The sequence below is a fragment of the Oryza glaberrima genome, chromosome 1, assembly GCF_000147395.1.
Source record: "Oryza glaberrima chromosome 1, OglaRS2, whole genome shotgun sequence".
Taxonomy (NCBI): domain Eukaryota; kingdom Viridiplantae; phylum Streptophyta; class Magnoliopsida; order Poales; family Poaceae; genus Oryza; species Oryza glaberrima.
The window spans coordinates 23590419-23615825 of record NC_068326.1 but is presented as its reverse complement, the minus strand read 5'-3'; the positions used below and the strand labels follow the sequence as shown (position 1 = coordinate 23615825).

The 25407-nt window shown below is 43.9% G+C and overlaps 3 protein-coding genes across 3 annotated transcripts; 1 reads left to right on the top strand and 2 right to left on the bottom strand.

Moving 5' to 3' along the window:
* Positions 1 to 1648: 1648 nt before the first annotated feature.
* Positions 1649 to 5871, bottom strand: LOC127760174 (auxin efflux carrier component 3a). The gene is made up of 6 exons (XM_052284395.1): positions 4452 to 5871; positions 4001 to 4349; positions 3233 to 3318; positions 2939 to 3096; positions 2060 to 2136; positions 1649 to 1969 (listed from the first exon to the last, which is right to left on the bottom strand). Exons 1-6 carry the CDS (start codon positions 5560 to 5562, stop codon positions 1903 to 1905), a joined length of 1848 nt encoding a protein of 615 aa, XP_052140355.1. The 5' UTR covers positions 5563 to 5871; the 3' UTR covers positions 1649 to 1902.
* Positions 5872 to 18395: 12524 nt separating this feature from the next.
* Positions 18396 to 20254, top strand: LOC127760430 (single-stranded DNA-binding protein, mitochondrial). The gene is made up of 4 exons (XM_052284687.1): positions 18396 to 18716; positions 18816 to 19042; positions 19561 to 19661; positions 19952 to 20254. The coding sequence occupies exons 1-4, from the start codon at positions 18438 to 18440 to the stop codon at positions 20023 to 20025; spliced, it is 681 nt and encodes a 226-aa protein (XP_052140647.1). The 5' UTR covers positions 18396 to 18437; the 3' UTR covers positions 20026 to 20254.
* A 1095-nt stretch (positions 20255 to 21349) lies between these two features.
* Positions 21350 to 24339, bottom strand: LOC127782243 (G-type lectin S-receptor-like serine/threonine-protein kinase At2g19130). The gene is made up of 2 exons (XM_052309397.1): positions 24332 to 24339; positions 21350 to 24236 (listed from the first exon to the last, which is right to left on the bottom strand). Exons 1-2 carry the CDS (start codon positions 24337 to 24339, stop codon positions 21974 to 21976), a joined length of 2271 nt encoding a protein of 756 aa, XP_052165357.1. The 3' UTR covers positions 21350 to 21973.
* Positions 24340 to 25407: the final 1068 nt, after the last annotated feature.

Below are 25407 nucleotides of genomic sequence, written 5' to 3'. Positions count from 1 at the left end.
CATAACCCCGAGCTTAGTGCTTTTCGGACCACAAGTTCACTAAAAGGCAGGGGCATGTGTTAATACCCAAATTCGGCTCATAGAGTATGAAATATGAAACTATAGCCAAATTTGAAAAGAACCCAGACTTGCCACGTGAGGCCGGTCAAACCAGCGGCATGTGGCCAGTCAAACCAGCAAAGTCCAACTCCGAGTCCGATTTGTCGATTCTTAGATTTCTTTGTTAAGTTCTAATATTTTTAGAGTCCTAATTGGTTTATACACCCAATTGGGCGTGAAAAAGACTCTACGAAGCAAGTCCACCGCTCCTATAAATATAAGGGGGCTAAGACTGATTGAAACAAGAACTAATCAATCGTCAGAATCAATTTAGTATCCAAACACTCTATATTCTACATCTCCCTCCCTCTTGCTACCTATTCCAAGTCTATTCTCCTCAAATCCCCCAATTGCTCGTCGTCTCTCATCTCTATGACGTTAGAGGATGTCCTAGCTGGCCTGTCGAGCCTAGGACAAACCGACACGTGTTCACCCTGATGGGGTCCCTCCCGGGTGTTCGTTAGGCGGCATTTACCCACCCCCTATGGCGATGCGTCTCCGGGTGCCGTCGTGGGTTGCACATAGCGTACTCAAGGTGTGGCGGTGCGATTCTACATCAACAGATTGAATCATCATAGGTCTGTCCCATTTTTTTAGGTGTGCTCCGCCATTGGTAATGCAAGTGTACATATGATTTGGGTTAATTATAATTCAATCACTGCTTGGAGATGCATAAGTTCTCCAATAAATTAATACCACCTATTCTTTTTGTGTGTGATATAACTTATGTGCTACATATTTTCAACCAATTGTGTGTGGACAAAAGCATACCAAGTTGCCCACTTTGTGCAATCCAATTGATTTCATTTGGAACCAAATTCTTGATATTTTGTGAGGATAAAAAATCAACAAGAAAAATACAGTCCCTTGTTACGAATTATTTTTCTAATGTTGTCTCGCTAACCATGTACCTACAGGAAAATGAGCACATGGAAATTGGTGACCTAGACAGAAAATTTTGGAACCACCCTGAAAGATTGTATTTCTAGTAGTATGTGTTTTACATGATGGCCGATCGTTCCAGTGTTATATTGGGGGAACAAACCATATCAAGTCAATTTCTACCTACTTTGTGCGCGAGACAGTAGCACACAGACCGTAATAAAAAGAGTTTTACTACTATCTCCATCCCAAATATAACTATTTGTGGGCTATGTATCTCGATATATAATTGTCTAGATACATAATTAGAAATCGTTATATTTTAGAATGGAAGTAATGTCTCAGTGAGATCAAACTACTACGGGCCTGTTCACTTTGATGCCAAAGAAAACCTTACCAAATTTTGGCATTGCCAAAATTTTAGCATAGTTGCCAAAATTTTGGTAGAATTTCTTACATAGTTACCAAAATTTGGTAGCAAACTAAATATAGCCACTTTTTGGGAAACTTTACCAAAAATTTGGTAAGGTTGAAAATGACATCAAAGTGAACAGACCCTACCATTTCTTTCTTTTGTTTTTTTTTCTTCATTTACCAACGTGCCATCACTATTGCTGTACTGAACATTGTCACAATCTCATCAAAGGGTTTGAGTGTATAGGGAGTGTTGAGATCTTTAACAGAACACATATCTAACATCGGTTATATTTGAGTACATTCGTCTGTCGTTATCTCTTGTACAAATGTCGCAGAGATATATAGCTCTGTAACAACTTCGTTGTCTTGTCATCATGGGCAATGTCCGACAACAGGCTATACATATAAGCATACGCTGTTTGAGATGGACAGGATCGCTTTTTTTTTTCTCTCTTTGCCCCCATTTCTTCCGTTTTATGTGAGAGCGTCCATAAGCTTTCTTGATCATAGTCCAAGAAGGATGTAGTACAGCAATGTGATTGGAAGAGCTATTAGCATGCCAAAAATTACCCTGTAAAAAGTGACAATTTGCCCAGAATAAATATAAACACCATCCAAAAAGAAATATCAGCAAGCAAAACAAGCAAAGGAAATTGCTTACGCTGTGCTCAGGATGGCCGGGTGGACATTGTATTCTTTTGCAAAAACAAAAGGCACAATCCCTTGTGGTAGAGCCGCCTATCAAATCGAATTCCCAGATATATATATCAATGAGCATTAGCTTCACATATACTAGTAGTATATAATGCACAGGGAAATAAATTGCTCGAATGATTGATACTACTCCAGTAAGTACACATGTTCCAGTAAATAAGCTGATGGAATCATATATACGGAGGGCCTGTTTGGTACAGCTCCAATTTCTAAATTTAACTCCAGGAGTTGAGTCTGGAGTGAAGTTGTGGAGCTGCCTAAACTCAGCTCCACAACTCTAGTTCATTTTATAAGAGAACTCTATCCAGCTCCACTCCCAGTTCTGGTGGAGCTGAAACTGTTTGACTGAGCTCTAGCTTTAGGAGGGGTGGAGCTCGAGCTGTGCCAAACAGGCCCGGAGTATATAAGCCAGGGTCTGACAGATCAGAGCCCCGACCCTGTACACGCTGCTGGCAAAGCCAAACGCCCCCACACATGATAAGCTTGTCTACCAAATTTTATAATTGGCATAAGTGAGAAATTAAATTATCACTTTGCACGGGTTGCTTACTGTAGTAACTTCTTCTAGATGCATGCATATAGGGCTGGTTTGGTTTGAGATCTAAATTAGGCTTACCAATATTTGTCAATTTCAATAGTATTTAGTGTCTATTTGGTTTGAAGCCAAATTTTGGCATGCCTAAAAAAATAGGCCATTTCAATAGTGAATTTAGGCTATTTGGCTTCAATCAAACACAACTTTGTCTTACCAAAATTAGTCATGCTAAAATTTGTCAAAATTTGGTAAGGCCTGTTTAGGCCACAAACCAAACCAACCCATAGTTACCTGAACAATGGCGACGTGCAGGAGCGTCCCGCGGAGTCCGATGGCGATTGACGCGGCGGCCATGACGGCAGGGCCCGCGAGGAAGCGGACGGCCATGGAGACGACGGCGGCTGATTTGCCACACGCGATGATGCTGGGCTGCAGCGCCATAAACAATCCTGGCCACGAGACAGTTTGACAGCGTTAGCTCGAGCGCGGGCCAGTGGGCACCAGTGCGTGTGAAGAGGGATTAATTGCGGAGCATGAGGTGTAGGGCTACGGGAAGACATGAGCACAAGGGGCGTGGGCACCCACCCAGGCTAAACATGGCCATCCCCAGGCCTGCGTCCGAGAGAATGGAGATGGACTTCTCGACGATTGCTGGCATGGAGACGTGCCACCTGTGACCCATGAACACATTGCCCGTTGGTTAGCTCCCGGAACAGTAAATATCAACATCATTAGCCACTAGAGATGATAAAATAACAACAGGTGTGCTCTTATGATGATTAGTAGTAGTAGTAGATGCAGGTTACTCCAAAGGAAACGGGGCCAATCGTTCATGGTTCCTTGCTTGGAAACGCTATTGTGTGACTGTGTTTGGTAGACTGGCTCGACGACGACCAGTGCTCGCGCGCCGTGCAAATTCTGCCTTTTTCAGCTCCTACAGTTCGCGATTGGTGCCGACCGGGCCCGCGGCGGTGGTCCGTGCCGGCGGGAAATTCACTCACCTCGTCGGCCCACCACCGCCGTTTGGGGATCCGTAAAAAAGCTGCTTTTCGGTTATTCCCACCGCCACGGCACGTACGCCCCCGGGCAGTTTCGGTGCTTCCTAGCCTACGCCTACGCGCTACCCACTCCCTCTGGCTTCGCTAGGTTTCCCCGAGAATAATATCGCTCTCGCGCTTATCATCACCAACACCATCGCGGTCCTCGATCCTCGCCGAACTTGTCGTCTCTGTCGAGTGAAATCACCTTATCACCCGAACTAACTTAGGCAGTACAAAAAATGAGTAATTGCACAGGTCACGTGAAAAAGGTAGGTTAATCTTCGGAGAGAGGGAAAAAGAAAAAACGGCGTACCGGAAGGCGACGAGGGACCAGGCGAGGCCGAGGAGGCTGGAGTAAGTGTTGGGGTTGCGGATGAGCTTGCGCCACACCATTATGAGGATGAGGCGTGTCATCACGCTCGCCGGCGGCATTTGGTGCTGCCCCGCGCCCGCGGCGCCGCCGCCGGCGTTCGGTCCGTCGACGTCGACGACCTTCGGGTGCAGCTCCGCCGTCGAGCTCGACCCCATCTTCGTCAGCCCGTCAGGCAAGGCCGCCTCCTCGTCTACTGCCTCGGCGCCGTCCACCGTCTTGCCTCCTCCGAAGCTGAAGTTCTCTCCGCCGCCGCCGCCACCCAATGCCACTGCGCCGTACTCCTCGTGCTCTGAAAATGTAGAAAATTTGGGAAGGTCTATGTTTAGAGTTGCACATGGAGCCCGTGATTAAGTGACAGTACTACTACTGCGGCATTAATGTCGGGACGGACCTTTGCCTGAGCCGTTGTTCTGCGGCAGGTCGGCGGGGATGACCATGTGGATTTCCTTGGCGCCGACGTCGAGAGCGCCGCCGCCACTGAACACAGGCAGGCCGCTGACTTCTGAGACGGGAGACGCGCTCGAGCTCCACACGAACATGTGGAGCTCCTTGGCATCGTGGTTGAGTGCCCCCGTGGTCGTTGCCGGTGGTTTCGGCGGCCGTGCCGAGTGCTCGTCGAAGTTGGACTGCCTCGGGGTTGGGCCCCGCGACGATTGCAGCGAGTAGAGCTCGGAGGCGCCGAAGCTCGAGCCGCGCACCGCAGCGGGCGTCGGGGGCGGTGGCCCGCCGCCAACCATGGCGAAGAAGTCGGCGTGGTTGAAGTTGGAGCCCCGCGGGGTTGGGTTCCGCGACGAGCTAAGCGAGTAGATCTCCGCTCCCGTCAGGTTCGACGGCCGCGGCGTGACCAGCAGCGACCGCCGCGACACCGAGGACCGGCGCACGGTGACGTGCAGCCGCCCGTCCGCCGCCACCTCGGCCTCCGTCTCCGCGTGGCCGCCCTCCAGCGACACCACGTCCGGGTCGACGTGCAGGGACACGATGGACGCCGCCGTGTCCGGGAACTGGTCGGCGATCAGCATCCGCGCGGCGCGGAACTCGAAGAGGAAGAGCATCAGCGTGTACCAGATGATGCACTGGAGCACGACGATCTGGACCATGAGCGAGCCGGAGTATGGCCCGTACATGGCGATCAGCAGCGGGATCCCCATGACGAGCGTGTTGGGCAGCGTGGAGAGGGAGAAGAGCGTGATGGACCAGTCCAGCCGCGGCGCGCCGGTCCGCGAGGGGAGGCGCGACCACGCGGCGAGCCCCGCCAGGACGAGCAGCTTCTGCAGCGTGTCCGCCGCCAGGAAGCGGAGGTTCATGGCGTACGGGTCGTTGGTGGAGATGAAGTGGAAGGACAGGAGCGGCACGGCGAAGATGGCGACGAAGCGGTTGATGCCGGAGCACTGGTCCGGCGTGAAGATGCCCCACCACCGCACCGACCCGTACGCCAGGAACATCGCCACGTACAGCGGCACCACCGCCGCCATCACCGTGTAGAAGTCGTGCCCGGATATCATCTCCTCGGCCTATCTCAATCCAACGCGCCCGGCGGTGGATCGAGTGCCTGAGCGAGCTAGAGCTAGCTAGTTATACATGCAGGAGCGGCCGAGTGGAGTGGCTTCTTGCTAACTCGGAGAACTCGGGGTCAGCCACTTATAGGCTGCGTCCAAGTCCAACGAGCACAGAGTTGAGGAGCGGTCTACATTCTCCCGTCATCCAGGCTCCAGGGTGGATTTTACTGTAAAAACATGAGAGATTTTGAATGCGCGATCGTGACTGACCCACCAGTGGGCGTGTGCTTCATAAGAAACGATCAATGTTTCGCTCGGAGGTGCAAATTAAGCCCGTAGTTCATGCGCGCACATGTACAAGCTAGCGTTGTGATACACAATGCAATGGGTACCGGGGGTATATAGATTGCATCTTGGCGATGGATTTGCATCACTGGATGCGAATAGAGTCATAGAGGCATTGCTGCTCTGAAGATAGATTTGCATTGCTCCGTGAAACCGATCGATTGATCTTATCGGTTATGTACGTGGTGGGCTTTTTCCGTGACTATGCAAGCTGATGATCGAGCGCGCGTACGGGATACTGCAGAAGTTGTACTGTTGGTTTGGTACCACTGTCTGCACTTATCCGGCTCTCACGGTGCCCCGACCGTCCATGAATGTTTGGACTCGAGAACACTAGCTACTCCAGCTAGCAGCTACTCCCTCCGTACTATATTTTGGGACGGATGTAGTACAACAATACGTGTGAAAGACTACTGTTCCAATATGCAAATAACAGTAGCTCGGTATTGTTGAAATACTATAGCAACAAATCAACAAAGATTGAATTAGTTAAACTATTGAAATTGCACATTTTAGTGTCTTCTTGGTTTATACATGAACAAGTGCTATACAACCGAATGGCGAATGGTAAACTCGTGCAAGATCGAGGGGATGTTCCCTCATATAAATTTTTCTTTCAATTTCGATATAAATAGTTATGAAAGATTTTTTAAAAAATTGACAATATAAAGTATAATGATATCTATCAGTCCAAAAAAAAACAAGTTTAAATTCGACTTACACATCGAGAAAAAAAGTGACAAATTCATATATGAACATTATATTATGCTACTATTCATATGTTGGATTTGTCTCCCTTTTTTATATCTCGATGTGTGAGTTGAGTTTGGATCAAAAAATTTTATGGAGTTGTATAGATATGTTGTATGAGTGTTATCATATTTTTTTAAAAGAAATTCATAACCGTTTGGATGGTTTTTAATTAAACGAACAAGGCAATATCCTCTTAAGGCATCAAAATAGTCTCCCGCAAGATTACAGAGGTTTGTCTATGGATCGCCTTCTTGAGAGGGCCAACGAGGTGCATTCTTTTGTGTTGATGGCTGAACGGTTAAATAGCTCAATGATTTGCGAATTACTTTAGGGCGCAAATGGATATATTTAGTATTATAAAGCTGAATACTGGATTTAAAACTTTTTTTATGAAATATATGTATGAATTTTTTTTACAAAAATTGTAATGTTTAAGAGCATGATCGAGAAGCGTGGAGTGTGGACATCCATCCCTCATTCTATTCCTTAAAAAAATAACAAGGCAGGCTGGTTGCTAGCTTGCATGAAAGAGAATGTGGCCGATTGACTTGGGGAAGAACTCTATATTAATGTATTGCAAAAGATTGCGCTTGGCTAGTGATGATTGCTTAATCATATGCTAAGATGTACTTATCTCCGTTTTCGTGGGACAAAATTTTAAAATCTTAATAATTCATTAATATACAAAACTTTTTATATTAAAAAATATCAATAGAATTGTCATGAAAAATATTTTCACATTGATATAGTTTTATTTCGAATAAACACCTAATTAACAAAAAAAATGTATTAAAAACTATTTGATGTCCAAAATACCAAGGAAAAAGGAATATAGGGACAAGGGAGAGAGTATGTACGTGGTACATTGTCACACCCAGATTATGCACTGCCGTACAACAAGACATGACAAGGGCGTGCTGTAGGAAAACGGCGTAAACCGCTCCCTACGAGACCGAGATACCAATACCAGTCACATGACACAACATTGGTACTCACAGAAACACTTATGAATCATTGTGATCCTTAATTTAAGTGGAAGGAAGCAGCAACGACAGCTGCGGACCCAAGGACTAACTCCCAACACCACATGCAAGCAACGGTTGTGAACCAAGATGAAACCTAATTTTCATTTCACTTCAACTTTACCTTTAGAGCAGAGAGAACTATATATGCATAGAGCAAGGGTTGGTATTTACGTACTTAACAAGCCTGGGAAACTTAGGTGTTTTATGCAAACTTTTAAGGGATGCTGGCTATTTTGCAATTGGGTTTGTTTTAAGGGTTAATTGGGCCCATACCACTACAAATATGACACTTTAGATAAATGTCACTATTATTCACGATATCGGCTATGTGCCATTGCAATTTGGGGAAATTGTAAACGTGGCACTTCGTCACGTTTTCCGTCAGACCCCTCAATGTGGGATCCACATATCAGTTCCATGTTCCTCCATCCGCCTCTTCTTTTTTCCGCACGTCCGGTTGAGGCTAACGAAGATTTTTGACGGAAAACGCGACAAAGTGGCACGGTTCCAATTTCCCCAAATTCCAGTGGCACGTAGCCAATATCGTGAATAGTAGTGGTATTTATCTAAAATGGCATATTTGTAGTGGCATGGATACAATTAACCCTTGTTTTAAAGCTTTGAATAATATAAGTGTTTGCTTTTCCACAACAGAGAAAGACAAAGTCTACTGACTTTCCAAGTTTGCACAAGTAGCAGAGTTGGCCTCAAAGCGAGTTTCCTGAGCCATTCCATTTCAGTACTCCTAGAGTCCCATAGTTCAAGACATCCATTTACTTTCATGGACTTCCTAAGTCCCCTGTCTCCCTGATAGTCATTTATTTCCAGCCCAAGCATCACGTTTCCCAAACCAAACAATGTTTCACAAAGCACAATATAAACAAAAACTATGCTAAGGAATCACTTCACATCCGCCCATGACCCTTCGGCACAGTCGTTTGAACAACTAGTTAACTCTGTAGAGGGGTACACTTTACCCCCAAGCTGACGCTACTAACTGGGTCACACAACCTGTGCAGAACATCCACATATGATGACTTTGAGGCTTTCATGATATTGCATTTTGAAAGATGACACAAGGTTACCTCATGCCAACTAAAGGGGTCCTTGGACTAACAACAGGCTAGATCCCAGACCATGCTAGCAAGGAATCCCAAGGGTTCTCCTCGACACCACCTCGACGATGCAGTCCATTGGTATTCAAGGCTTCCCTGGCCTAGCTAGTTCCTTAGCCAGGAGTGTTCCACTTAACCCATGTGGTCGTACTTACATGTTCGGATGTAGTTTAAAGGATAGTCCTTACGAGCAACCACCAATGCATCTCGCCCAATAATGACCCTGTGTCGCGAGTTTTCTCATAAACTCATATTCTTTCGCAGGCACTAACCCACGTGTCGGATTTTTCAAAGCTTTTTAGAAACAAGTTTCACCCAAGTTGTTCTCAGATTTAAAGATTGAGGGCTACCGTCAATATTCTTACAAGGTTGCACAAATACCAACATACAACAAAGGTGGTTACAAGGGAACATGATATAGCTGTTATGAAGGAAAGATCAAATGCAACAGGGTTAGGTAGGCATATCATTCCATCTTGTAGACGAGGCGAAACATTTGCAAGTGCACGCCAATTGACGCATAATCAATTTACAAACAACAAACTTAAGTTCAAATATGGGCATAATATGTTCAAAGGTGATGCTGAGGGGCTTCACAAATCTTCTCGAAACCACTTCCGAACGATTTTTCGACGGCCCAAATTATACGCAAACAGTTGAAACCTACACAAAGATCAAGAAAAAGACATACTTAGGACTAGTAATAGTGACATTTTGATATGTCACAATTTTAGAGAACTATGGGAGGTGGAAGGAGTCAACCAGAGCTAGAGATATGGATTTTGAAAGTTTAATTCATTTTCTAGAACATTGGAAATAATTTATTGGATTTTCATAAAGGAATATTCTTAGGAATATTCTAGACAGTTCACTTACAAGTGGGGCCCACGTAACTAGTGAGAGGGATGCCTAGAAGCATATCCACGAGCTTCATTTTTTAAGAAAAATAAATTAAATCCAGCCTTTAGCTCGTGTTCTTCCATGAAAAAATATTACAAAAGATCAGCATTAACATTACACATCATGATGGTGTAAAAGTTAACATTGTTTAGATGGAAAAATATTTAAAGCATTTTTTTTCTAAATCTCCATCTGTAGTTAGCAATATTTGCATTATTGTAGTATCACGACTGCAATATGCCATGCACAATATTTCTTTGTTCTATCACTCTTTTGCATGTATATGGCTAGAAACAGAGCCAATATGTCTCCTAAATAGGACCTGCATGTAGTTGTTAGAAGGTAATTTATCAAAACAATATCATTTTCCGCTAAACCATAAAACATAGCATATTCTTCTACTAACATTTTCCATGCACTCCATTTTAAGGTAGTCAAAAAACTTTTAAATTTGTTCAACGAGCTATGGCAGAAATCAGACACATGAGACACATGATTATCTTTTCAATTGCATGGTTTCTGCAGCATACATCCCTCCTTAGCGAAAAGTAGACTTATACTTTGAACGTGTAATTCTCATATTTCAGCTTTCAGTTCAATTCCTAACTATACAACTGATGATAACCATTTCTTCATGTTGTCCCCCTCCCCCCCCCCCCTCTCTGTGTGTGTGTGTGTGTGTGTGTCTCCCTCCCTCCCTCTCCCTCCCGCCCTCTTTCACAAAACGGTTAATTAAGTTTTGTTGTAACATTGCACTCTGGTACCTACCCTTAATCATAATGGAATTTTTTGTTTTGTCACAGCTTAGCTAGTTATCATGCTTATCCTGGCCACCACACACATTTTCCACTCTTGTTAGCTTGGGGCAAAATCAAGTGCAAACCACAATACCCTCTCATTTTCCAAAACTTTGTTGACAAAACTAGAGGAAACTCAAGTGGAAACCACAAATTCATTAAGGCATGAAAACTACGTTTGCAATTTTCAAGAGAATTACTACCAATTACCATATATAGGGCTAGTGCTATAGTACGAACATCTAAAAATTCTAAGATCTACATTGGTTTCATGTGGAAGAAACACAAAATTCATAAAAAGAGTAAAGTACACTAGCGGTATCACAATTTGTTTGGTGGGTGCAATTAAGTCACTCATCTTGCAAATTGCTCAAACAAGACACCTATCTTGTTTCCAAGGTGCAAATCACAGAAAACATATGCCAAGTGGGATGTTCGTGTGCTAAGTTAGATGCCATATTAATTTCATTCATATACGTTAACACAAATAGACCAATGGTCTAATAGTATTGACAATATAATCTAATTTAAGAATATTTTTGTTTTTTTTGCTAAGCATTATGCAATTGTGTTGACTGAAAGCATATGCATGTAGCAGCGCATGTAAGAATACAGAGGTTAATTTGCATTTTTTTTTGCTTAACTTCAAACTTGTAACCTTGCCTTGCCCATATGGATCGCAAGCGCATCATCTTATACCAATAGGGTTTTTAATTTAGCAACAAACACTTCATGTGACATGTATTCTATAATATTTGCACCCATGAAACAAGTTGAGTGGCTTGTTTGAGTAATTTATAAGATTAGTGACTAGAGTGCACGCACCCACCTTACAAGTTTTAGTACCCACGGTGCATTTTACTCTTCATAAAAGGTGCAATGAAGAGGTTGAAAACAACATTTTTCACTCTTTCTATGAAATTAACTAAAATGAGTTTATTTTTGAAATTTTACATCAACGTGCAACATAACCTCTCACGCATATGGTGTTTTTTAGAACTTTTTAAACTGTAATATATACAGTTTGTTTGTTGCATGGTTTTCATGATTACACCAGAATAATAGGTGCTTTTCTACTTGATACTTTCCTCAACAACACCATTATGAACTGAAGAATAATTGTTTTCATCCTTCTAGTTTGAGCTTTCAACCGCAACTGTGATCAACCTTCAAGTGATATTTCAACCCTTGGAACTACAAAATCTTAACTTCCACGTTTAATTTGAAGTGTGAGACTGAGCACATGAGTTAGCTATGTGTGTGGAATTGAAATAATCATAAAATTTATCAATATCTATACTAAATAGGCACTGGGAAAGCACCAAGATTATTAGAAATACTTTTATGCTGATTAGGTCGATCTAAATATCATGATTGCAGATCTTATTAAGAGTTTGTTTTAAATTGTTGGGACCCAAGGTCACGAACAAAATGGGGATAGGTGGGGAAATACACTTTTCCCCTAACTATCCTCAAGGTGACATGAACTTGAGATATATTGGTTGACTTATGTTGCCATTGTTCCAATCCAATGTCACATGTCTTGCTACAAGGTTAGGCTGTCTTATATTGCCTTGGGAGGTATACATGAAGTTACATCAGTGCCCCCAAAGGTACATGCAAAGTTATGGTAATACCCTCGAGGAGCTGTAAACCCTAGGGGTGTTCCTGTACACTTGGATGACTCTCTGGACCACTAGCGCCATCTTGCAAGGGCAGTTGGAGTGGTCACCCAATATTTTCTAATGGAATATTCTTGCCGGGTTATATAATCAAGCCTTCTCCTCAGCATGGCGTGTACTACATGCCCCTCTTGTAACAAGCTCGAATAATATTTGATGGATAAAACAACTTTCCCTGAACTAGACACGAATAGTATTTGATGGATAAACACAACTTTCCCATGAACATACTTGTTAGGCGTTCGAGGCCATGTCTTGGTTAAATAGGAGGCCAACCCTTTGTTCCGGGAGCCTGCTACAACATAAATAAAATATGCCAATGGAAATTGTCATGGTTATGAATAAGGCATACCTCCTATCCTATGAATTACGAAATATACGGATATGGTATACCTTCGTATATACGATATATTCCCATATATGATAAGGAAAACTAGAAGATATTATGGAAAATATCCTCACGGACTGGTGATTAACCGAGTCCTACTCGGAGAGGATTGGGTTTATTCTATATCATGCAGGTTTATTGTCTCCGAGTTCTACTTGGAGACTAAGGCAATTCACGGTATAAAAGGCACACCCCCTGAGGAGTTCAGATCATCGAATCATAGCGCCAACACACCCACCATAGGTTATGAAGCCGGAGGATGCGAAGCCTACTCGCCGGGAGATCTTGTCGAATCATCTCGACAAGGGTCTCGCCGGTAACGCCGGATTCATCTGTTCTCTGTGTACTCTGTGGTTTTCCATATCAATCTCATATAAACTGGATTAGGGCTATTACCTTACAAGGGGCCTGAACCAGTATAATTTTTGTCTCTCTGTTCGTCTTGATGTCGTATCGTGTAGATCCTCGTACCAACGTACCCCAATACCCTATTTATCCGGTCTACGGGTATCCCCCGTCGACAGAAATGTTATGTACTTTTTAGTTATAGTTTTTCCCCCAAAATTTGATAATTCTAAAATTCAGAATTAATAAATATAAAGTTCTACTTATCTTGGACTCTTATTTTAATATGCTATTAATTTAATTCATAAACTCAACTCATGTTGTAAGTGATGTGGACTCATCTTAAAATATATATATATAATTAAAAATAATTAGGAATTTGAAATGATAATTAGCAAGTTGTATTTTACTCAAACTCTTATAACCAATCGTTTTAATTTAGAAAACAATCATTAAAACGTCTCTTGTGCTGGAAATTTGGTCATAATTCGGCGTATGTTAATCCAAAATAACAAGATAATAAACATGATATTTACAATAGGATTTGATCTGGTGATAGTGGTGAATGTAATCAACATGAGCATGCTTAACGTAGAATAAGCATCAACAATCACATAATAATGCAATGTTGACATTGCGATGAACATTAACAGTAAAACTTCTAATTGAAATAATGTAAGAAGGTTATACCACAAGAATGGTTCTCTGCTGGAGTTTGAGGCAGTATTGCCTCCGTTGGTGTTGACGGAAGCCTCCTTCTCCTTGTCTCCAGTGTTTGACATGTTGGTGAAGACAAAGTAGACGTTGACGAACAGTGAGTAGTCGCGCCTTGCGCTCCCCAAAAATCTGATCACCCGCCCGTCCGTGCAAACGTCGCAGCAGTGCGTGGTTTCGGAGGCCTACTCTCCCAACGCGTGTGCACACATTCGTCGGGATGGGATTACTATAGCAGCAACCGCCTTGGAAATGGATGAAAGTGTGTCTCACTTCTCCTTAGGGAGATCAAATCCATTCTCATTTTATATGAGGAGTGGAAGATGAAGTAAGAGTCATGGAATGGGAAGAGGAATAGAGTAACTAATTCTCATCAATTAGCCATGAACCATCAACCAACCATCAATTAGGAGTAATTGATGTAGGTTACCAATGGAATAGGAAGAGGAATAGAGCAACTAATTGTCATCAACTAGCCATGAATCATCCTCCACTACACAACCATCAACCATCCATCAATTAGGAGTAATTGATATAAGTTACTAATTCCCTAATCAAATGGATTAATTCTCAAAACTCCTCATCCCATTGATATCCCATAAGAGAATGAATATACATGAATTCCTAGCATAATGAGCCTTGAAATTTATTTGATTTAATTGATTTAAATGGATCAATTACCCAATTAAATCTAACATCTTGTCCAGTCGTTTTACCAAATGGCTTGCTTAATTAGAAACCACTCTAGTTTCTTCAAGCTTGCTACTGATTCTACTGAACTAGGATTAGTCCAAAAACGTCCCTTGTCAAGTTGTCCTGGCTTCTTAGCTTGTATCGCGAAATAAAGCTTTTGTTGTGCTAGTAACAGTGTGTAATAGTGAGATTGCCGTCGTTTTACAATTGATACCTATGCTGCCAACATTTGGTAGCTGCAGCGATGGGCACACACCTTGCATATAGTATGGATAGGGATGGAAACGGTCAGAAGAATGCTCAAACCATTTTCATAATCATAATTTTTTTCCCAAAAACTGAATCGGAATGATTGTGTGAAATGATAACGAGATTAATACTACTACAACACTAGAAAATATCATAAACAAAATTACCGAAATAGTCTCAAAGATAACGTACCACAAGAACAAGGAGGTCATAGTCATATCTATACTATAAAGTAACGTCATGTACTAAGCAATTAGTGTAGATTTAAAGAAGTAAATAATTAATTTAAATTCTTTATAATGATACTATAGCATCGAGACCGACAACACATGGAGGTTATGGTAGCATTTTTCTAATTCTAATGGGTTGCCGATACTTTACACTTATTTGTTTCGGATGAAAATGGTGCACCGTTAAAACAGTTGAAGAAAACACCCTCCCGTTTTCCATCTTGATTTCCAGATAAGATAATACAGAGTCGAAATAAAATGGCTAGTACAGAACACAATGATAGAAAACTCCGAGCCGTTTTTATCCTTAACTATACATATCAGGTCAAGTCCGGCCAACTCCTACAGAATCCAGGACGGGTTGGATTGACACACATATAAAAGGCTGGTCTTAGAATTGCCGTCTAGAGTTCCGGTCTTCCTGACCGGCCGGCTGGCGAGTTCGGTGCTTTGATCTCGTGCTCACTTCGATCCAAATTTTGTGCGTCTCGTCAAGTCACTGCTTCGACCCCGTCACTGCTACCCAATTCTCGCACGGCTGAACCTAGCTTGTAGCTGTCCATCCGACGCCTAACTTAGTTAACTGTCACGCAGCAATGCAGCATCGGTAGTCGCCGACCGGTAGCCTGGTAGGCTACTGTGGTTGATCAACGGATCGAGCTGAGATGATATCCATCCCCTGGTACAGACTACAGAGGCCGCGTGACCAATGTGCCAGTTCAGGGGACAAGAAGAAAACGTAGGCCATAAGTGAAGGAGGCGAAGCGGGTAGCGTCCATCAAGAACAGGGCAATGGATTGCGGGCCACTGGACTGGACACCGGTCCGGGACCAAAGAAAAACCACGCCCACACGATGGCACGAGCCGTGCAGCCGCGCATGCCTTGATGCGTCGCGTGGTCCGTCCGTCCGGCCGCCGAGGCGAGGCGAGGAGAGGCTTGGCGGTGGCGGGCGTCGTCTAAAAGGTTCTCGGGAAAAGTCCGCGGGGGTGATTTGTCGCGCGCGCCCACGAAAATCGCATCACGTGGCATGCTTCGGCGTCCGTCTGATCGTGTAGCGACAGGCCCACCCGGGGTCTTTTCTGCGCTTTCGCGCCATGATGTCATGTGTGGTCTCGCTAGCTTCTCTCTCTAGTCTTCGATCTCTTGAGCTACGCCACCATGCCATCCATGGTACGTAGGAGAACGCTACATGCATCGCATCTCAGGCATAGGCCCAAGTTCTGGCACTCATCAGAGTTACTTAGGAGAGTTACTTAGGGTTGGTTTTGTTTGTGGTCTAAAATAGGCCTTATCAAATTTTATCAATGCCAAATTTTAGTAAGTTTTGGTACGACTAATTTTGGTAAAGCAAAGTTGTATTTGGATTGAAGCCAAAATAGCCTAAGTTCACTATTGAAATGGCATATTTTCTTAGGCATGCTAAAATTTGGCTTTAAACCAAATAGACACTAAACACTATTGAAATTAACAAATATTGGTAAGCCTAATTTAGATCTCAAACCAAACCAGCCCTTAGGGCTTGTTTAGTTCCCAAACAAAATTTTTCGTGCTGTCACATCGAATGTTTGGATACACGTATTGAGTATTAAATGTAGATAAAAAAACAATTACACAGTTCGTTAGAAAATTACGAGATGAATTTTTTAAGTCTAATTGCGCCATGATTTGACAATGTGGTGCTATAGTAAACATTTGCTAATAACGGATTAATTGGGCTTAATAAATTTATCTCGCATTTTACTAACGGAATATGTAATTTGTTTTTGTTATTGGACTACGTTTAATACTTCAAATCTGCGTTTGTATATCCGATATGATATAAGGGTATCCCCAACCCAGAAACTATCAAGTAGTTTCCATACTTACCATGTCATATAGACACTGTGTGTAGAAACTATGTATACAATGGATGGTGTCTTCAAATTAAATTCTCATCCAATCACCTCTCTTCTCTCTCCTTTATCTACCTATGCTCTTGTTTTTATTCTTGGTACTTGTGTAGAGATGGTTTCTTGTATGAGAAATGATTTCTTCATCTTTTTAACTCTCTCCTCATTGATTCTATTGCCACATAGGATTTTTGCTTATATGGCAATGTATTTAATACTATGAAAACTAGATGACATAGAGGGTTGGGGATGGTCTAAGGGATAAAATTTTTTGCCAACTAAGAAAGCCCTTACTTGCATGTGATACGACCACAACGTTGAATCATCGAACAACAACGTGGCAGCTCACCACGGCAGCGGCCAGCGGGTCGTGCCCGAAGCCCCGAAGTCCATACCGAGAGTAGCTCGCGCGCTGCCGTGTCGACCGAGCTGGCGCCTCCAACAAGTCCACGGCACGGGGCGGGAGGGAACTGTATTCCGTGAGACAATGGCACGAGAGGCAGCTGCAGAAGATGTCCCTGCATGCCTGGGGCTATGATATGAGCTGTGGCTGTCTCTGAGATCTCACTGGCCTGATGAAACTCTACATGGTGCAATGCATATGCTGATTTGCATTTGGCGAATAGCGGAATAGGGAATCGCGTGCGTAGTATATTAATCGGCCGATCACTTAACCTAAACTCCAAAAGGTGATCGTCGTGCGTACGTACGTACAGCGCTCCGGTCTGTTCGGTCGGCCCTCGCGAAGCTTCACGGAAACAAAGAAGGCCTCATGATCGGGAGATCAGAAGGGAGGAAAAAGAATAACGAGGAAACTGTTTCGCTTTGTCCTCACGCACACACGCCTCATGCGTCCGTGTTTATCGATCATGCCACTGCGCTGCTGATGAACAAGTTCTTCAAGCAAGTTACGGTGATATGCGCGCGCCCACTCTGCAAGGAGCAGGGAAGTATTGGCGGAACATGGAGCAGCGGAAGAAAGGCATCTCTTTGAACCGGATCGTTTCAGCTAATCTATCGCCCATCACCGCATCCGACGCATGGTTGGATGGAATGAAATGGAATTACATTTACACGTCCACGGCGTGGTTGAAACCGAAAAACTGGATCGCGTGTCACAAAACTCATAATGATTGGACTAACTGAATGTCGATTTCCTAGCGCAATGATTCATCAATAATGCCTGGAATTGGCTCCGAAAGTCTGAATATGAAAATGATGGCTGGATGGGACTCTATATACATATGTCGATAAAAAGATCTTCTAAAAATTTATCAGATGTAAATATATTATGATTGTAGTATAACTTATATAGTATTACTTATATGTAACTTTTAAAAATCCGAAGTGGTGGTCACAGGTCAAATTCCCTCACCCGTGCCTGCGTTTTTTTATCCTTTCTGCTTGCACGTATCTTGAACAAAAATTAATTGTTAAATATTTTTGTGAAAATTACAAACAAGTTACACCAAAATTTACCATATTTACGTCAGACAAATATTTTCAAGAAAATTTATGGACATATTTATAGCAAAACCGGGCCGGATTAGCAAGCGCATGGAAAGAAAGGCTCTCAACGAAGAACCTCGCATGGAGGCCCAAACGTGCATCATCATCGGCCCGTCCGGCAAACGGCCCATATCTTGCTATGTCGGCCCAAAGAACCCTCGAAAGCTAGGGCTTTGCGGAGGGTTTAGCCGCGACCCCGTTCAGTCAACCGTCATTCCGTCCCTTGCTCTCAAGCGCCGTGCAACCATGGCGGCCACGGCCTCCTCCTTCCTCGCCCGCCGCTTCCTCCTCACCCGCCGCGTCCTTTCCTCCCCCCTCCGCCCCTTCTCCACCATTGACTCCTCCTCATCCTCCTCCTCCTCCTCCTCCTCTTCCTCCGACGACTCCCGTGCGGGATCTGATGCGGGACCCGACCCTGAGCAGCAGCAGCCGCCACCAGCGGGCCAGGATCAGCAGGCCGCCGCCCGGCCGCGCGCCGGCGACACCCGTCCCCTCGAGAACGGCCTTGACCCCGGAATCTACAAGGTTGGAACTCCTTGATCCCCTCTGGGTTTTGATTCGGTGCGAGCTGACAGCCTGATTGGGGATTTTATTTTTTTGTGTGTGTGGGTGAGAATCGCGAAGGCGATAATGGTGGGGAAGGTGGGGCAGGAGCCGATACAGAAGCGGCTGAGGAGCGGGAGAACGGTCGTGCTGTTCTCGCTCGGCACCGGCGGCATCCGCAACAACCGCCGCCCGCTGGACCGCGAGGAGCCGCACCAGTACGCTGAACGATGCTCCGTGCAGTGGCACCGCGTCTGCATCTACCCGGAACGGCTCGGCAGCCTCGCGCTCAAGCACGTCAAGACCGGGTGAGCCCTCTGTTGCCTCTGCAGACGAGCTGTCACGTAAACGTAGTGAAGGGCCAATTCCTGATGTTTGAGCGTGACAACCCCTGATTTCGTATGTTGGATTAGATTCTTAACTACAATGGTTCAACTGCATAGCTCTGTTGCAATTGATTTGTTGGTGAGTAAAGCATCTGTTATGATTATACTTGATATGATTGGTACTTGGTTTCCTTGGGGTAGAATTTGGTATATTCCTTTAGCTCTGCATGAGTGGGGATTGGTAGATGCCTTTTTCTTTTGTGTCGATCTATTGACTTGAACTTACTCTACCTCTCATTTGTGATTACATCACTGTTCTACTGTATTACTCAATTAGTAAGAAGCTAAATATATTAGTCTATCTTTCGCAGTTGTCAATTTGCATATAAGTGACATGGCAATAATGTTTTAAGGTTTTAGCTTTGTACAGTTCCTTTTTTTAATTCTTTGGTTGATTAACTCCACTAACACAAGTAAATTGTACCATTTCAACATTTCAGTTCTGTTCTTTATCTGGAAGGGAATCTTGAGACGAAAGTGTTTTCTGATCCTATAACTGGACTGGTTCGGCGCATAAGAGAAATAGCTGTGCGCTCAAATGGTATGTTTATTGCACCATTGATTTTGACTTGTGGCAAATATTTTCTTGAAAACATGTACTAGTGTGTTGCCCATACCTCATGTTCTTTTAACAAGTTCTGTCTAGTTCTCAAAAAGCAATGCTCATACCACTACAGTACGTTAAGTAGACTTTTCGCTGTTTCCTTTTATTTTTCACATACAAACTACAAAGTAATGTCATGTTGCATATGAGCATTCAGCGATACTGTTCAATATTTCTATCGATGTTGTTTAGTCGGAGTATGATACTTTTTTTTTCCATACGAACAGGCCGTCTCTTGTTTCTTGGGAATGACTGTAATGCGCCCAAGTTAGGTGAAGCCAAGGGCGTTGGCTACTTCTGAAACTGAGGTCCACTCGACATCAAGGTATATCAGTTGATAAAATTGATTTAAATTAGAGGTATCTCAACTGTGCTTAGCTTTAAGCGTTCAACGTATGGTGAAGATCTCAGTAGTGGACCAGCTTTATGGAACAAATACAGTTGGACATCATTGTCGAAACCCTCTAATAATTGAACAACTGATTGTACTGTATAACTTGATTTTGACAAAACAACATATGTGGCTGTGCTATTTATTTTGTTCTCCCAAAATTTCTTTTGACCTTTTGGGTCAGAGAAGTTTGTGAATTGAGCTTTTCTACAATAAAATGGATCTGTTTACTCAGTAGTTGTTCTATGATGCTTCCAGTCTAATCTGATAACCCCCTTAATACCAAATGCGGATGATAAAGCCTATCACTTTTTTTTTGGCATCTGACAGTAAACAAAAATATTTGAACAACTACGGGAGTTACCACATATCTTTCTGAAGTATGCTTTTTTCTTGTCTTATCTCACGTGTCCATCGTAAGAGCATCTCCAACAGTCTCTCGAAATCTCACTCTCCAAATGTCTATTTGGCCAACTCTCCATCTAATTTGACAAGCCAAACTCGTTGTTTACTCCAACAGCCTCTCCATCTACCATCTCCATTACAAGTCTATGACAAATGGGACCCATACGTCAGCCTCTACTACCCTTCTTCCACTCTCTTTTCCCCACCCGGCCACCCCTTCTACCACCTCCAGTACTACTTACTGCCTCCTCCCCTCGCCTTTACCTTGGATGCGGCGACGGCGGATGACGACGGCCACGGCAACTCGCGTGCGCGCAAGGCGCGGATGCGCGAGGCGACGGCGGATGGCGGCGGCGACTCGTGGGCGCGCAAGGCGACGGCGGCGGCGACTCGCGTGCACGCAAGGCGCAGGTGCGCGAGGCGATGGCGGCGGCGACTCGTGATCGAACCAGTTCCTGACGACGGCGACGACGCATGGCCACCAGGCGGACTGGACGACTCCGCTGGCGACCTCGGCGGCGAGGAAGAAGGCGAGGCTGTGCACGCCGAGGAAGTAGGCTGCGCCGCGCCGCCGGCGTGGCCCCGGAGGCGACCATGGCGGCACCGAGGAGGCGGCGGAGGTCAGCGCAGTCGGCGAGGTGGCCCACGGCAAACATGGCGGTGACGAGGAGGCGGCGGAGGTCGGCGCGGTCGGCGAGGTGGCCACCGGGCTCGCCGAGGCGGTGCGGGCCGGAGGCGGCCGCGCGACTGGAGGCGGCTGCGCGACTGGAGGCGGCGGTGTGGGAAGCTGGCGCCGCGGCTTCCATTTGGAGGCGACGACGAAGAAGACAAGGAGGAGCGCGGTGGGACCCATGGATGGCCAGTGAATGGCAAGTGGAGTAGGCTGGCCAAGTTTGGCTAGTGAGGGAAGAAATTTGGCCATCCGGATGGCTTGGAGAGTGGGACGGCGAGGCTGTTGGAGTGGGATTTTTGTTCAAAATGGCTAAATTTTGGCTTGGAGAGTGGGATAGAGAAGCTGTTGGAGATGCTCTAAGATCTGTAGAGTTTGAGGGATAAACAAGTTATCAAACCTGCATGCTAACACCCCAAAACTTTACTCTCACCTGCTGAACACGCCTTTTCTGTCTCACCATCGCATATCCAGATATCATCTGCTTTGCACATCAGTTAAATGTAATATAAGCTCGAAGGGTATATATAGTTACTTTGTGAGCTAAAAGGTTTAGGGCAATGTAACTGATTCTGAAGATCAAACCGGACATTCTAAGATAGACAAAAAGCCCACCAGCCATTCTAAAAGATAAACAGAAGACGAACACATTATGCTTGAAACAGAACAATATTCTTATGTCTGTCTAATAAACAAAAGGTGAATACACTATGCTCGAAACAGCCAATTCTCACTGAAGATGAGCACATTATTCTTGTAACAGAGCAATCTTCTCAGACTTGCCTAATGTGACGTTTCCTCGGTGGAGAAGTTGGAGCGCTGGGCAAGAACATGTAGATACCAAGGGACAGGAGGAAAGCTGACATCGACCAATCCTTCTAGAATCTGGACAATCTCTCCCATCGTTGGCCTTGTGTTCTCATCATCTTGTATGCACCAGCAAGCCACCTTGCAAGCCCTCTCCACCTCTTCTAAGTTAGCATCTGCACTTAGTTCTGAACCTAGCAAGTCTTGAATCTTTCCTTCAGGGAGTCTCATTGCCACTAGCACTGGGAAGAATGTCCCTGCACCTTGCTCACCTTGCCGATGCCAATCTGCATTTCTGTTTCCTGATATGATCTCGAAAAGCATCATCCCATAGCTGAAAACATCTGCCTTTGTGGTGATAGCTGTGCCGCTTATCCATTCTGGGGCAAGATACCCTATAGTGCCTCTCATGGTTGTCAAAACTCTGCTGAAATCCCTTCCGAGGAGCTTGGCAAGTCCAAAATCCGCGATCTTTGGCATGAAATCAGCACCTAGGAGTACATTCTCTGGCTTTATATCACAGTGTATGATGAGGCTCCTGCATTTCTCATGCAAGTAAGCTAATCCCTTGGCAATTCCAAGAGCAATCTGATATCTTGTCTTCCAGCTCAAAGTCAATGGAGTGCTTCCAAATAGGTAACGATCCAACGACCCATTTGGCATGAACTCATAGACTAGCATCTTCATGGACCTCTCTGAGCAAAATCCCAGCAACCGGATTAAATTCACATGCTGAATTGTGCCAATTGTGCTGACTTCAGCTCGGAACTGCTTTTCTCCCTGAGAAACACCATCAAGTTTTTTTACAGCAATTAGTGTCCCATCAGGTAACGTTCCCTTAAATACAGGACCAAAAGAACCTTTGCCCAACCTGTCAGAGAAGTTTTTTGTCACATGCTGTAGGAACCTATACCTGAATACGACCAACGAACCCTCCACTTTGTTCGCTTCAGTCAAATTCCTCTTCCTGAGAATCAGAAGTATGCCAATGATCACAATGAGGGTGACAAGGATAGCTCCAGCAGTTGAAGCCCCAATAACAGTTGCCTTCCTCGTTTTCGTTGAGCTGGAGAACTCTGATGCAGCGAGCCGGATATGGATGCTATGCCCCACTGAACCATCAGCAGGAGCCACTAGATTGATTAAATCTCCATACCACAAAGAACAACCACCAGCGTAGGAATAAGCGGTACAAGAGCAATTGTTCAGACAAGCCTGCTTACATCCATCTGTACCAGTTGCCAAACCCCAGGCTTTGTCAGGCAACTTAGCAACAGCTAGTGCATAGAATTCATCAGCTGTTGTCTTGCTAGAGCTATTGCCATCATATTGTAGCTTAGTGTTTCTCATGCAACCTCCACTGGGATTACCATATCGCCACTCGCCGTTGTACTGCTTGCTGAAACCCCTGAGACAACTGCAGAAAGTGACGGCGTTCTCAGTGCACATGGCAAAAGAACCACAAAGGAAGTACACGGCGCACTGTGCTTTTGGCAGTGCCAAGAAGGGCACCCAGTCTTTTTTGCTCTCCATCCATACTACTGTTTTTACCTGGCCTGAAATTTCCATAATAAACATCGCTGTGGCAATGGATGCATTAGTTCGGTACACAAAGTAGCTCTCTTGGTTGTTAACGGTAAATTTGTAGCTTAAAACTTCTTTAGGATACAATGCCATCTCAGGAATTCCAGTAAACATATTACCAATCCATTTGCCCGTTTCCCAGTAGATGGCAGAATTGTTCCATAGATGGATGAACTGGTCGCCACCATTCGGGTCAATCTCAAGCGTATAATACCCAGGTGATGGATCAACAGAGCTTTTCCATGAGATAAATCTTGTGATTTGGCCAGTAATTTTGTTCCGTCCAAGCTTGGCCCCAGGGAGCCACACATTGGTCGGTTCATCAAAACTCTGCCATAGGAAATTGGAGGTATTGGAGGCAGGAGCTAACACTAAGTTGCCTGAATCAAGGATAACTCCAACTGTGGAGTTGACGTTATTAGTGATATTTGTGGCCCAGATCAAAGACCTGGCCTGGTCGAACAATGCCAAATTGCCATCTTCTGATGCTGTCAACTGTGATAAGTTTGGATCAGAGATTGGAGTCGCCCGATTTGCTATCCAGACGGGTGTGGTCTTTGAGATCTTGTTGTACCAAATAGCAAGGTACCATCTGTTAGGCGCTCTATCATCTGAATTGTTAACCACTGAGATTATAATAGTTTTCAAGAATGCACTAGACAAAGACTTCTAGAGCTTAGAGACTAGTATGTGTATCTAGAAAGAAATAACGAAAATAGGGCTTGCTTCACATCTTCAACAAATGCTAACTGCTGCATGATTCATTTGTTGTACATGGAAATATCTTCTTCTACAAATTATAATATTTTCTCTCTTATATTTCCATCTTTCATATAAGTTAAAATTTAAAGCTTGTGGGAAAGTAACAAAAAGAAGGAAAAGAATTATGCCATGAAACGAGCATATTTCGGAAGCCTTCCTTGTGGATTTCAAGAACTCACCTATTTCTTTCTCACAAAAATATGCCTACTAGGGTACTAGCCAGATATTCACCTCCAACCTGAAAGTATCAAGTAAAATAAAAGGAAACATGTGGCGTGGCTTGTAGTTTCTTTTTTTCCCCTAATTATAGCCCCCCAAGGCTATAGTTTTATACTATTCTTTTTCTATTATATCAATATAAAATATTTCCTTCATCCCATAATATAAGGGATTTTGGAGGGATGTAATACAACATAGTACTACAAATCTAGACATAGGGTTTTGAAGGGATGTAACACAATATCGATAGTGTCACATCTCTCCAAAATCATTTATATTTTGGGACGAAGGGAGTATTGTACTATCTTGTGGTGCAATAAGCTTTGCACATAACATGTTCAAAACATCAATTTGGTTTGTAATTACTATTGCAATACAAGGATGGCACACTGTAAAACTATAAAATTGCCATGAAAGGTACTTTTGAAAAAAAACATATATTAATCGTGTTAAGTCTGTAAAACATTATACAAGATATATGCTAACGACAGAATGGAATATCATCCTTACGATATCCCATCTTGTATCCCCTATAAAACATTACCCCATGAAATCTTGTACGGAACTTGCATAAAACATTTTTTCGATAGTAGAAGTCAATCTAGCCTCTACATCCAGGATATATAGGCATATAGCCAAAACATGCATGGAAATTGATTGAACTATTTAAATTAAGACTCACTGAAACATGCATACGCCTAACAAAACTATATGTACCTCGTTTTATTTTTTGTTTTGGTTTTTGATCAAACCATATTGTCCTTACTGCAATTATACATATAAAATTTTGGTATTTCCGGGGAAAAAAGGTTTCTTGAAGGACTGGAAGAAGCATAGAACTATGA